The sequence below is a fragment of the Vicia villosa genome, unplaced genomic scaffold (assembly GCF_029867415.1).
Source record: "Vicia villosa cultivar HV-30 ecotype Madison, WI unplaced genomic scaffold, Vvil1.0 ctg.000400F_1_1, whole genome shotgun sequence".
NCBI classification, from domain to species: domain Eukaryota; kingdom Viridiplantae; phylum Streptophyta; class Magnoliopsida; order Fabales; family Fabaceae; genus Vicia; species Vicia villosa.
The window spans coordinates 422,620-437,226 of record NW_026705180.1 but is presented as its reverse complement, the minus strand read 5'-3'; the positions used below and the strand labels follow the sequence as shown (position 1 = coordinate 437,226).

General features: G+C 33.5%; 1 protein-coding gene across 1 annotated transcript; it reads left to right on the top strand.

Moving 5' to 3' along the window:
* Positions 1–9,821: 9,821 nt before the first annotated feature.
* Positions 9,822–13,578, top strand: LOC131627769 (chaperone protein ClpB1-like). Its single transcript, XM_058898628.1, has 6 exons — positions 9,822–10,048; positions 10,173–11,326; positions 11,435–11,616; positions 11,773–12,407; positions 12,531–13,008; positions 13,094–13,578. Exons 2-6 carry the CDS (start codon positions 10,177–10,179, stop codon positions 13,385–13,387), a joined length of 2,739 nt encoding a protein of 912 aa, XP_058754611.1. The 5' UTR covers positions 9,822–10,048; positions 10,173–10,176; the 3' UTR covers positions 13,388–13,578.
* Positions 13,579–14,607: the final 1,029 nt, after the last annotated feature.

Below are 14,607 nucleotides of genomic sequence, written 5' to 3'. Positions count from 1 at the left end.
TTATGACGATGCAATGCTATTGAGATAATGGTGCTTTAAAAATAATTAATAATGAATATGCTTTCATTAAGTAGTTGAAGTAACCGTGTTATGTCGTTCCTTGAATTGTGTAATGTGATGTTTGTTGTTAATTTGTGTTATTTGAATGTTCTTGTGGAGAATGATTACTTGATAACTTAATTATGATGTGGATGTTTTAATAACATGTATGTATGTGAATATGTGTTATGGCTTGAGGAAATGTGAATAACATGTATGGATATAATATGTTGCAATTGTTCATATTGTATACCGTAATGAATTTCTAAGCATGTGCACAAATGTATTAGTAATTGTTTACTACAAGTTTAATGAGATGTTGAATCGGTGAATACTATGAGTATGATTTATATATGAGTGATAACATGTTACTTGAATCGTATTTATGTAATATGTGAATTGGTGTTAATTGATGATAATATTATTGGCATGATATGTGATATGATATTCATGATGAGTGTGAATGATTATATGCTAATTGTTGTAATATGTTGAATTATTGTTGTTACCGTAACATGATGAATTTGTCGTTGTTGCGGTAGACCCTATGGTCAATGTTGATAAGTTGTATTTGTGACGTATTGTGAAGTGAAGTATTGTTGTATGATGTGTGCAACATAGTGACGTGATTGTGAAGTGATGCATTCTTATGAATGACGATGATTTTGTTGTTGTTGAAGTTCGACATTATATTGATAATGTTCGATGGTGATTTAGACGACGTTGTGACGTATTGTTTATGTGTTTTTGTGGATGTGTGTCATTACGTCGCATCCATTGCATAAGCATCTTTTAGCCTGATAATGGCAACGACTATTAGCCTTAAAGATGGCAACGACTATTAGCCTGAAAATGGCAACGACGATGGCCCAATGGCAATGTTTGAGACGGGAGTTTACTCCAATGGTACCACATGCATTTGCATTGTTCGAGTTGCATAAGTAGAGTTGCATAAGAGTCGTAATTGAATATTTGTGTGTGCATAATGTGAATGCTAGTTGGTGATGGAGTGCTAATTATCCTATTGATTATATGTGATAATTGACTATGTATGTCTCATTGAACTTGATGTGAAAGTTGTTGGTGACTCAATGAATGTTGTTAATTATGATACATGTTGTATGATGCGAAGTGGTGAAATTATGTATGATCTATATCTCCTATATTATTTATCATGCATTCCTTTATATTGTAAGATATCTCACCCCTTTGCTGATATTTCCCCTACCATGGGAAATTGGCAGGTACTCAAGATTAGTCGTGGATGTTCGAGGTTATTGATGTGAAGTCTCTGTGTTGCTTTATGGCTAGTCGAGTTGGTGTCCATTGCTCTGATACGTAGCACTCGGGGGGATTAGTCGTTATTATTTGATCGTTGTATTCCATGATGACATTTATGTTAAGTTAAATTGAAAGGTGTTTATAAGTTTAAGTTGTAAGTGGTGAATGAAGTTTTATTCCGAATGCTATGTATCTTTATTAAATGAAATATAAGTATGTTTGTTTGGTTAAGTCGAATTGTGACATCCCATCATTTGACGAATATTTTTAAATGCACTCTAATTTTCGCTTATAATTGCGGGGTAGATATGGGGTGTTACATAAGCCCAATTGGCTTAGGGCCATTTGGAGTAATCAAAAGTAGAGAATTATAGGGGATAGTTAGTTACATGAGAGAGAAAGGGTAGAATGGGTTATAAAGAGTGCGGAAAGGAAGAATGGAGGTATCTTGGAGAAATCATTTGTTTTAGTTATGGACAGAGAATATTGTTCTCTATAGAAGCATGGCTATGGGGTAGATTGGGATTCATCCCTTTCTGCATTTTATATTTCTTCATTAATCAAATTCATTCTATTTCCTAAAGTTTTACTCCTTTTTTTCTTTATTTTCTATTTCGGAATTTCAGGATCCTAACAAGTACAAAGAGTACCATGGTACATAAAAATCAACCAAGACATCTTTGGTTTCATCCAAGACAAGTTCGTTGAAGCTTTCAGGTGTTATCACCACTACATTAGATGAAGCTATAACAATCTTTACATTAGTTGCTACAACTCAAAACCTCGGATGATCGGCGAAGGAGAAACGATGGTCGACATCAAGATAGCTCGAAACGAAAATTCAACCGATTCATTTGGAAGCCCGTGAGATGAGAAATACGAATATGGATTTTATTTATTCATTTGAGGTGGGGTTGGCCAGAGAAAATGGTGGTTGCGCCAGGGTTTAGGGAAAAGAAAGAGGAATAGAGAGAAAATGGGAGGGAGAAGGGAAAGGACGTGTCAGCTAAAGAAATGAAAATTGTGGAAAGAGACACCGAAAAATTGAAACTGTGATTTAGAATTTGAAATGGGAAAATGGTAACGTGTCAACTTGGGAGAGGAGTTTGAATTCTAAAAATAGAGACGTGGCAGAAACCATTAGGTTATGAGAAGGAATAAATTTTTATTTTATAAATTTATGGAAATTCCTTTTTTTATATTGTAATTTCATAAATCTCGTTGACTTTTGTGTTGGGCTTACACGCTTAGTATTGATTTTAGGATCACTCACATTTACCGCGAAGCCAATTTTTGTGCGGATTTCCTGGAAAATATCGGTTTTAATAGCAAAAAGATTACATTGTTTAATTATGTGCAAAAGGATATCACAAAGGATTACTTACTAGACAAGAATGGTACCCCTAGGCTAAGGCTTAATGCTTAAGAGGTTTTGGTGTGGTCCCCCTCTTGTGTTTTTGTAATCCTGTTTTGTTTTAATATATTTATCCTTTTTGTTTAAAAAAAATATATATTGTAGTTTTGTAAAAGTTGAAGGGTATTTTTGAGAAAGTGTATCAATTCATTTTTAATGGGTTGATGACATGATTTTTTTTGGAATAACCAGTTATTGGAAAAAAATACGCAAATAACCATGTTTCAAAAGTATTTACGCTACTAACCAGATTTCAGAAACGACTAGAACTCATAAGTCAACTCAAATGGCTTATACATGCAAAAAATAGGAGCATGCGCCACTTCATCTGGCGCATTGGTGTCACTTTTACACGTGGCACAATCTCATTTGGCGCATGCATGTTAAAAAGTAAAGGATGCGCCACTTCACTTGGTGCATACTTGTATTTCTTTTTTTATTGTTTTTTTATATTAAGTATAAAAGGAGAAAAATGATAATATTAATTTAAATTTATGATTACATGGTTAAAAAATAATACATTTTAGTTTTCACGTCTCCGTCCTCTCCTAGTACTCCACTGTCTAGGCTCCTCCTACTGTGGTTGGGTCGAGGGCCCCGACAAATCAATACAATCTGGATCTATAAAATCCAAGAGACCGATATGCATCATAGAAGAATCCCCGCTTTTGAAAAGTAGGTTACCCATGTTCTCAAAGTTTGGTCGGTATGGTGGTGGGGGTCTGTTATACATGGGACTGTAGCATTGGTCGTTCGAATAATTTTGGTAAAATGAAAATTGGTCTTCTGGGGTATGGTAGTCAGATGAGTGTTGGGTGTTTTGAGTGTTTTGAGTGGTTTGGGTGTGTTGAGTGTATTGAGTGGGTTGGGTGGTACAACGAATGAATGGTTGCGTGTAAGTTGGGTTGGTTGGAGAATATTCTTGATCTTCGCCTAGGTCGGGGCTTGGGTAAGAGGTGGATGGACCCACATGACGTTGTTGGTTGTATGGTATATATATTCTTGGTTTTGAGTTTGGGTATGTGGCAGTTGTTAGTCTTGGTGTTCGTTATGGTGGCATGGTTGGTTGCTAGTGGATCGATGACGTGCATGGGTGGTGAAAGTGCATACAACAATCCTGCTAATGGCTGACATGACCCCCCTTCTACTCATGTCTACTGCATTAGACATATCGCACAAAATTTCATGTGGGAGATAAAAGATAAGGCTCTTCGGAAAACTCTTGTGAATGTTGGATATGCATTAACTCAACCTTCATTCAAACAATACCGCAGCGAGATCAGGCTTTCAAACCCCGATGCGAGGAGGTGGGTTGATAACCTTCTAGTGGAGAAGTAGACGAGGTCATATGAAAATGGACAATGATGGGGCCACATGACCCCGAATCTTGTTGAATCAATGAATGGGGTCTTCAAAGGCATAAGAAACCTCCCTGTAACCGCTTTGGTAAATTCAACCTAATTTAGGATGGCTTCGCTATTTGCAAAAAGAGGTGGGAAATGGAGTGCAGTGCTACGATCAGGACAACTATGGAGCGAAAGCTGTATGAAATTTATGAAGGAAGAAAATGCCAAAGCCAACAACCATAAGGTTACCAGATTCGACCGTCATAACCATAAGTTCATTGTAAAAGAGACGATTGACCACAACGAGGGGCTGGAAATACAAGAGTATTGGGTTCTATTGCCATCTCATTGGTGCGATTGCGGAAAGTTTCAAGCCTTTCGTATGCCATGCTCTCATGTTATTGCGGCATGTGCGTATGCTCATCAAGATGCATTGTCGCTTCTATCTCCCGCTTACAAGACTGAGACTTTGCTCGGTGTATACAACAACGGCTTTTACCATCTCCATGCATCATCACCATTATGCCGGTGTCAATTTAGACCTCGTCCCACCAACGTTGAGGTTTTCCAGTCGCAAGAGAGGTGGCCGTTCGAAGTCGCTGAATCCTTCTAATGACTTCGCAATCTTGAATATCCCCGTCTAACCAACGCATCAAGGACCTCTTAAGATGGTTCATCAAATGGATGTTCCAAAATTTCATTTTAATCGGGGATTTCACCGCCGAAAAAATAACGTGGCCAAGCCTTTTGAAAAGTATTTTGAAAGTCACGAGAATTTTTTTTAATGGTAGAAAGAGAATAGAGGTGCGAAGAATGGTGGAGTATTGGGTCCATATTTATAGAAAATGAAGAATACAAGTATGCGCCAAATGAAGTGGCACATGCTTTACTTTTTAACAATCATGCGCCAAATGAGACGGCGCCACGTGTAAAAGTGACACCAATGCGCCAGATATGAAGTGGCGCATGTTAGAACAAGAATTGTTCTGATCAATATTCTTAGTTTTGATGATAACAATGTATATGAATTTTGTATAAGACAATGTGGTACTCTAATCCTATGCATTTTCCATTTCAGGAAATATATAACGAGTATGCACAATTCAGTGCAAGAAGCACTGACTTAGAAGGTTCAAGTATGCAACATCAGAACATGCTCTCGCAAGACATTAGAAGATGGTCAAGCAGAATCAGAACATGGTCTACTGAAGCATCAGAAAAAACTTGAGTTCAGAAGCAGAAGCACTAAAGTTCTTATGGTATCACGCTAGAAGCACTTCAAAGTCAGAAGACAAGAAGATGCTCTGCACCAAGGTGAATGACTCTGATATTCAAACGTTGTATATACAAAGATCAGATCAAAAGCAAGTACAAGATGGCAGGCTATGCTGACTGACAAAAGGAACGTTAGAAGCTATTAAAGGCAAAGTCAGTTAAAGCAGGAAAAGCAAGGCTCGAGGTAGTTGACAAAAGAATGAAATATTAAATGCAATGCTGTACGGATCATGCAACACATTAAATGCTCCCAACTGTCATCTTCTCAAAACGCCTATAAATAGTGAAGTTCTGATCAGAAGCAAGGTTACCAATTCACGAACAACTTTTCAATCTTGCTGAAACGCTGCTGAATCAAAAGCTATCAAACTTCATCTTCAACCTCACATTACTTTTGTAATATCTTAGTGAGAATCAAGCTTAGAACTTAAGAGAAATATCACAGTTGTGATTATAGCTTATTAAGAAGCATTGTAATACTCTTGTAAGAATTTGTTTACATTAATTTGTAAAAGGTTCCTAGAGTGATCAAGGTGTGATCAGAATACTCTAGAAGACTTAGAAGGTATCTAAGTGGAAAACCATTGTAATCAAGGTTGATTAGTGGATTAAATCCCCAGGTGAGGTAAATCACTCAAGGGGGTGAACTGAAGTAGTTTAGTTAACAACTAACCAGGATAAAAATCATTGTGCAAATTGTTTTTATCTTAAGAGTTTTAAAGTTACACTTATTCAAACCCCCCCTTTCTAAGTGTTTTTCTATCCTTCAGCGCATGCTCCTATTTTTTGTATGTATGCACCATTTGAGTTGGCTTATGCGTTTTGGTCATTTCTAAAACTTGGTTAATTGCGTAAATACTTATGAAACATGGTTATTGCGTATTTTTTTTTTCTATAACTGATTATTCCAAAAAAAAATCTGATAACATTTTTATTGTTATTTTAAAGTATATTGATATATTTTTGAAATGCATAAAAGAGTATAGAATAAAAAATAAATTACACAGACACGTTAATATAAAGTATCAAATACAATGTTAAACTTAAAAGTTAGGGTTCAAATAACATAGCTGAAAATATAATGACCTTGACCATTTTCAAGTCAGTTTAAATGTGCCATTTATTAAAAAGAGTATACATATTATTATTTTTTACTAATAAAAAATGAGAAAGAGATAAAAACTACTTAAAAATAAAAGTATTTAATTGATATATAATGACGATGTATATATATTTTACATGATTAATTAATCAATTAAATTATTTTGACAAGCTTAATTAATCAATAAAAATATTTTGATAAGCTTAATCATTAAACTTTTATAATTTTACTTTTTATTTTAATCATACTTAAAATACAAATTATAAATTGCTATGATACATGGTGTAATATTACACCATTAGAGTATATTAATTAATCACAAAACAAAATGGAGATGATTTGAACTAGAACAAAATTTAGCCTATTTAAAAATTAAATTATTAATATCTGTTAAACAACTTCATTACACTTCATTAAACAACTTTATTTTATTATTTAATTTTTTTAATTTTTGAGAATTCATTAGTCAAATTAAAAACTATATTAACCAACTTTATACATACCATTAATCAAAGTTGATTTATCAGATAAAATTTTATTTTTTTAAGCCAACCATTCAATAATTAAATTATGAACTATATTAACCAACTTATTACACTTAGTTAACCAATTTTATTTTCCCACTTCAAATTAATTTTTAATGTCAAGACACATATTAACCAAACTATAACTATATTAACCAAATTTTTATATATCATTTAATGAGTCATTATGAGGAAGAATCATTCACATTGAGTCAAACACTTACCTACAAAGGTCAAAAACTCACCAAAATAAGTGAGAAAGATACCACATATTCAACAAAAATCTTAAGATGATATGTGTACGAGTTCTCTTACTTATAAATTGTTCAATCTCTACTTTTTCAAACAATGTGAAACTTAAAACTCACTTGTTTATCAACACAATTTATCTTGAAATTAGCTAAAACAAAGAAGAAAAACAAGGGGCTAAAAGAACCCCAACCATAAAAGTGAGGATCTTAAACAAAACTACAAAATTAAAAGCATGTAGAAAAATAAGCATTAGTCGAAGTTAGCACTCTCCAATCCAAGAACACTTGCAGGAGTATCAAAACCACAAAAAATGCAACAACACATCAATGGAGGTTGAAACCACTCACCCCAGTTGATTTAGAAACATGATATGATTCTCAAGTCAAACCAAAAAGTAACCTGAGTTTTTCACAGACTTACTAAAATATCATTTTGATGCCAAGAAGTTATTCATGTCTTCCACTTCTTTAGATATCATCGATGATTCAGAAAAAATTATATCATTATGAAATTTTCAACACTATTAACCAAAGTTGTTTTATAGTAAGAGAAAAAATATATTAAAATGTCAAAATTATAAGTATTTCTGGTTTTTGTATTCATGAACAAGTAATATATTTTTAGAGAATTGATATTGGTACACTAGAATTTTACAATTACACATTTTTTTATTATGTTAAATAATTTTTTTTCCATCTTTTTCAATGCAAATAAATACATATAATTATTGTATTTTATATTGTGTAAGATAAGGTGTACACTTTTGGTGTAAGCATAGCATTGCTCATATTTTTATTGCTATTTTAAAACATATTGATATATTTTTGAAATACATAAAAAAAGTATAGAATCAAAAAATAAATGAGAAATGCTAAGTGTACATTTAAAGTTACACTAACACCGTATAAAAAGACGGTTAGGTATAAATTTTTCTTTTTTAATAATTTTTTTTGTATGCTTTGGTTTTTGTGCAGCACTTAATAATTGTATGCATACGGTGTACATGCCATACGGTGTATGAAAACCAGTGTACACATAACATGACTGAAAGTAAATACACAGACACATTAATATACCGTATCAAATACAATGTCAAAAGTTAGGGGTTCAAATAACATTTGAAATGTGTCATTCAGTGTTTTAAAAATCGGATCGGACCAGACGGTCGGACCGGTCGAACCGGGAACCGGCCAGATAATCGGTCTGGTTCAATAATCGGATCGAGTATGTCATCAAACCGGTAGGAACCGGTGAAAACCGGGAAAACCGGAAAACCGGCGGTTTAATTGTTTTGTTTTTTGTTTTTTTTTTAACTTTTTTTTTAAATTTTTTTTAAACTTTTTTTTTAACATTTCTTTTAAACTTTTTTTAATATATTTAGTAGTGTATTACTTAAATAGCATTCTCACATAGTTTTTTTCGTTAGTGACAAATTAAAAACTTTATTTACTATTTGTTATCTTTGCTAATAAATTTTTTTAAATAGCATAAACATATTGAATTTTATTTGATTTTCTTTTTAGGAGGATCCTATTTTGAATTAAATTTGGTACATATTGGAGTTATTTTGTTATAAACTATTCAATTAGATTATGTTGTAATTAGACTTTGTTTAGATTATGTTGTAATTAGACTTTGTTTGCAATTAGACTTTGTAATTTTTTGTTATGTGTGATACCTTTGTTTAAAATTTGAATTTAAGTTATGAAATTGTGAATTTATGATATGATATTTTTAAAAAATTTAAAAACTAATTATATTTTTTTAGAGACTGAATCATCCGGTTCGACCGGTTTTATACCTATATAATGACAGGTCTATTCAACCGAGTTATCCGGTTTAATCCGGTTTGGTCGTGCGGTTCGACCAGTGACCCAGTGGTTCGACCGATAAACCAGTGACCCAGTATCCTCACCGGTTCGATGACCGGTCCGATTTTTAAAACACTGGTGTCATTTATTAAAAAGAGTATACATATTATGTTTTAATAAAAACTGAGAAAGAGATAAAAACTAAAAAATAAAAGCATTTAATTGATATATAATAACGATATATATATATATATATATATATATATATATATATATATATATATATATATATATATATATATTACATGTTTAATTAATCAATTAAATTATTTTGATAAGCGTAATCATTAAATTTTATAATTTTATTTTTTATTTAAATCATATTTAAAATACCATTTATAAATTGCTATGATACATCGTGTATTACACCATTAGAGTATACTAATTAATCACAAAACAAAATGGAGATGATTTGAACTAGATCAAAATTTAGCCTATTTAAAAATTAAAATACTAATATTTATTTAGAAAATACAAAATATTGTCAATATAAAATAATTTCATACGGACAATTAATAATTAGTATATTTCAGTTATTTAATAATATGGTTTAATAAAAACATTATAATTAATTATATATAAAATTATGTTGGATTAGTAGAAAAATGAAAAATCAATTAAAAAAGAAGCGGTGATAATTATTTTCTGTACTGTTGTTGTTGTAACGAAAAGACGAGAATAGAATAGAGAAGTCTAGTAGTTTCTTTTGCTTTTACCAGAAACATCCAGACACAACTTCTTCGTTAACAAATACTCCACCTTCTCCCCCATTCCTCATCACCGATCAGTAATTATCATTCATTCTCACAGCGAACAAACTCAAACTACTTTCAATCCCAATTCTACATTCTCTTTTCAATTCCAACAAAAAAATCATCCTTCATTCTAGCTTGCTTTCCAAGATAAGAAAACTTAACTTCGTGTCTTTTCTTTTGCAATCAAAGGTATGTTCAACTCTTGTAATGTTTCCGAATTTTCCAATAACATGCTCTCTTTTCATATGTCTATTTTTTGTTCTCGAATGTTCATTTATTTATTTATATTTTTTGTTTTATTTTTGTAATGTAGGTAAATGAATCCAGAGAAATTTACTCACAAAACAAATGAAGCACTTGCTGGTGCTCACGAACTAGCTTCAACTTCTGGACATGCTCAAATCACTCCTTTACACCTTGCTTCCGTTCTTATTTCTGACCCCACTGGTATCTTTTTCCAATCTATTTCAAATGTTGGCGGTGAAGAATCTGCACGTGCTGTCGAGAGAGTTTTGAAACAAGCATTGAGGAAACTTCCTTCACAATCTCCTCCACCAGATGATGTACCCGGAAGCACTTCTCTTATTAAAGTTATTAGGAGAGCACAAGCTGCTCAGAAGTCACGCGGTGACACTCATTTAGCCGTTGATCAGTTGATTTTGGGAATTCTTGAGGATTCTCAAATTGGAGATTTGTTTAAAGAAGCTGGCGTTGCTGCTTCTAGGGTTAAATCAGAGGTTGAAAAGCTTCGTGGTAAAGAGGGGAAGAAAGTTGAGAGTGCTTCTGGGGATACTAATTTTCAAGCTTTGAAAACTTATGGGAGAGATTTGGTTGAACAAGCGGGGAAGCTTGATCCTGTTATAGGACGCGATGAAGAGATAAGAAGAGTTGTGAGGATTCTGTCAAGAAGGACTAAGAACAATCCTGTTCTTATAGGGGAGCCGGGTGTTGGTAAAACTGCTGTTGTGGAAGGGTTGGCTCAAAGGATTGTTAGAGGTGATGTTCCTAGTAATCTTGCTGATGTTAGATTAATTGCTTTGGATATGGGTGCATTAGTTGCTGGTGCTAAGTATAGGGGAGAATTTGAAGAGAGGTTGAAGTCTGTTTTGAAAGAGGTGGAAGAGGCTGAAGGGAAAGTTATTCTTTTCATTGATGAAATTCATCTTGTTCTTGGTGCCGGGCGTACGGAAGGATCAATGGATGCTGCTAATCTTTTCAAACCAATGCTTGCTCGTGGACAACTTAGATGCATTGGTGCTACAACTCTTGATGAATACAGGAAGTATGTTGAAAAGGATGCAGCATTTGAAAGGAGGTTTCAACAAGTTTATGTGGCTGAACCTAGTGTTCCTGATACTATTAGCATCCTTCGTGGGCTGAAAGAGAGATATGAGGGCCATCATGGTGTTAGAATTCAAGACCGTGCTATTGTTGTTGCAGCTCAGTTGTCTAGTCGGTACATAACTGGTATGCTCTTGCACTCTATTAATATTTGATTACTTATGTATTGGATGGGCATGATTTTGGTTGTGGCTTTGCTAACATGGTATATGTTTGTGTTTTGTATTTGTTAAGGGCGCCATCTTCCTGACAAGGCAATTGATTTAATTGATGAGGCATGTGCAAATGTGAGAGTTCAACTTGATAGTCAGCCAGAAGAAATTGACAATCTTGAAAGGAAGAGAATGCAACTAGAAGTAGAGCTTCATGCTCTAGAGAAAGAGAAGGACAAAGCTAGCAAAGCCCGTCTTGTAGATGTAAGTATAGATGCTGAGTTTTTATCTTAACTAAGACTTCCAAATTCAAATTTGCCATGTATATTAGATAATAATTGATAAATAACATAGTAATGTTGCAAGTTTTGTATTTTTTGTAGTACAGGACATGGTTCTAACTATTAATGTTATTTGCAGGTGCGAAGAGAACTTGATGACTTAAGAGACAAGCTTCAACCTCTGAAGATGAAGTATAGCAAAGAAAAAGAGAGGATTGATGAGATTCGAAGGCTGAAACAAAAACGTGAAGAGCTCCTGTTTGCACTACAGGAGGCTGAGAGAAGGTATGATCTAGCCAGAGCTGCAGACCTACGATATGGTGCAATTGAAGAGGTGGAGACTGCAATCAAAAACCTTGAAGGTAGTACTGATGGCAACACCGATGAGAACCTGATGTTGACAGAAACAGTTGGACCTGACCAGATAGCCGAGGTTGTGAGCCGATGGACTGGTATTCCAGTAACTAGGCTAGGCCAAAATGAGAAAGCAAGGTTGGTTGGACTTGGTGACAGATTGCATATTAGAGTTGTGGGACAAGACCAAGCAGTTAATGCTGTTGCTGAGGCTGTATTGAGATCAAGAGCTGGTTTAGGAAGACCTCAACAACCAACTGGTTCCTTCCTATTCCTTGGTCCAACTGGTGTGGGTAAAACTGAACTTGCAAAGGCTCTGGCAGAACAACTCTTTGATGATGAAAATCAGCTAGTAAGAATTGACATGTCGGAATACATGGAACAACACTCTGTATCAAGATTGATTGGTGCACCACCAGGGTAAGTTGATGGATCAGTGCCTGAATTTCTTTTAGACTTTAAGCCTAAATAGAGATTAAACATACAAGTATTTGGTCTACTAGAATTGAATTTCATAGCTCACTTGTTGAATTGAATTTTCAGGTATATTGGACATGAAGAAGGTGGTCAATTAACTGAAGCTGTAAGGAGAAGGCCATACAGTGTTGTACTTTTTGATGAAGTTGAGAAAGCACATACATCTGTATTCAACACTCTTCTCCAAGTCTTAGATGATGGAAGGCTAACCGATGGACAAGGCAGAACTGTGGATTTTAGAAACACAGTAATTATCATGACTTCAAACCTTGGTGCTGAGCATCTCCTAAGTGGACTTTCAGGAAAGTGCACCATGCAAGCTGCTCACGACCGAGTAATGCAAGAAGTAAGAAGACATTTCAGGCCAGAGTTGTTGAATCGACTCGACGAAGTTGTTGTATTTGATCCTCTGTCACATGAACAATTGAGGAAGGTTGCAAGATTGCAAATGAAGGATGTTGCTAGTCGTCTTGCAGAGAAAGGAATTGCATTGGCAGTGACAGATGCAGCACTAGATTTAATTCTTGCTGAGAGCTATGATCCTGTAAGTGTTAAATTCATTTATATACTCAATCGTTTTGATTAGAGAAAATGTTACTAACCAGTCTTTGTTGTTGTGACTTGTGTAGGTGTATGGTGCTAGACCAATTAGGAGGTGGCTTGAGAAGAAGGTGGTGACAGAACTCTCTAGAATGCTTATAAAAGAAGAAATTGATGAGAATACAACTGTATTTATAGATGCTGGGCCCAAGGGAAGTGACTTGGCATACCGTGTAGAAAAGAATGGTGGCATTGTTAATGCTGAAACTGGGGTGAAGTCAGACATTTTGATACAGATACCAAATGGACCAAAAAGTGATGCTGTTCAGGCAGTTAAGAAAATGAAAATTGAGGAAATTGATGAAGATGAAATGGAAGAATGAATTTTAGTGTAACTTTTATGATGTTTTTTGTGTGGATTTAATTAGTTACTCATGTTTAAGTTTGTATTGTTCTTGAACTTAATCTTGTCAATTTGAGTTGGAGGTGTGACTGAAAGATGAAAGTCATGTCATTGTAATGTAATGTGATCGTCTTCTTTTTTTGTCATCAATAAATAATTTTGTTTTTGCAAGTTCATTCATTATCATATTGGCAGAAAAATAATTGCTACTATCTTAATACAAATTTCCAAATGTATTTACTTGTTTTTTAATATTTAATTTTAGATATATCTAGTTAATACTTTTAGTATTTGTTCATTTAGACTATAATTTTTTTTCTTCTCTTTTTAATTTTCAAAATTAAAAATCAAAAATCAAAATCTTTAAAACTTATTTTAACTTTCAAAATTTTAAAACCTTTAAATAAAAATAGTTTTTAAAAATAATTCTATATGATTAGACTACCAAACAAACAAGTTTTGTTATTTTAAAATTTTAAAAAATAAACCTTATTCTTCAATTTTCTCTTCAAGCCTTGCAAGTATTATTTTTTTAGTCTCTTTAGGCTTGTTTCATTAGACATTTTCTAGTCTTCTCAACACATCAAGACAATTGCCTTGTTGAGGAGTCAAGTATTTACACGTCTCCTCAAAATTTCTTTTAAGTTAAAGGGAGTTGCTACAATTGGTCTAAAATTATGAATATGTGAGTTTGTGTTTCATTATCATAAAGGCGGATTTTATATCTTATATCAATCCAAGCATATAATAACATATAGTAGTTGTTATAAATATGTGTACAATGTTGTGTAAGTAATGATAGAATTTGCAACTTTGCTTTTACTTGAATATCATCTCGAGGATCAGATCTTACTTTCTTGTATTAATCTTTTACTCAAATGATTCTGATAATTTCTTGTAAATCATTGTCTTGCTGGTTCTTGTTGAAAGTAGACTTGACTTCAATCTTGATCCAGATGAATTGATCTACTAGGAGTGCAGAATGTGGTTGTATGTTGTAACATATGAATGTTTCTATGTTGATGCCCATTCTGTTTCCTATAGACTTTGTTCACTGTTGCTTTGGTTTTTATCACACTTTAAAAGGTACTGAGGAGAGAAATTTTGAACTGGTTTTTCTAAAAGACTTTAATTTAAGTTTAAAGTTTTTGAAAGTTAAAAAAGTGAGTGGTGTGTGAAAATGAGGGTTTAAAAGGTATT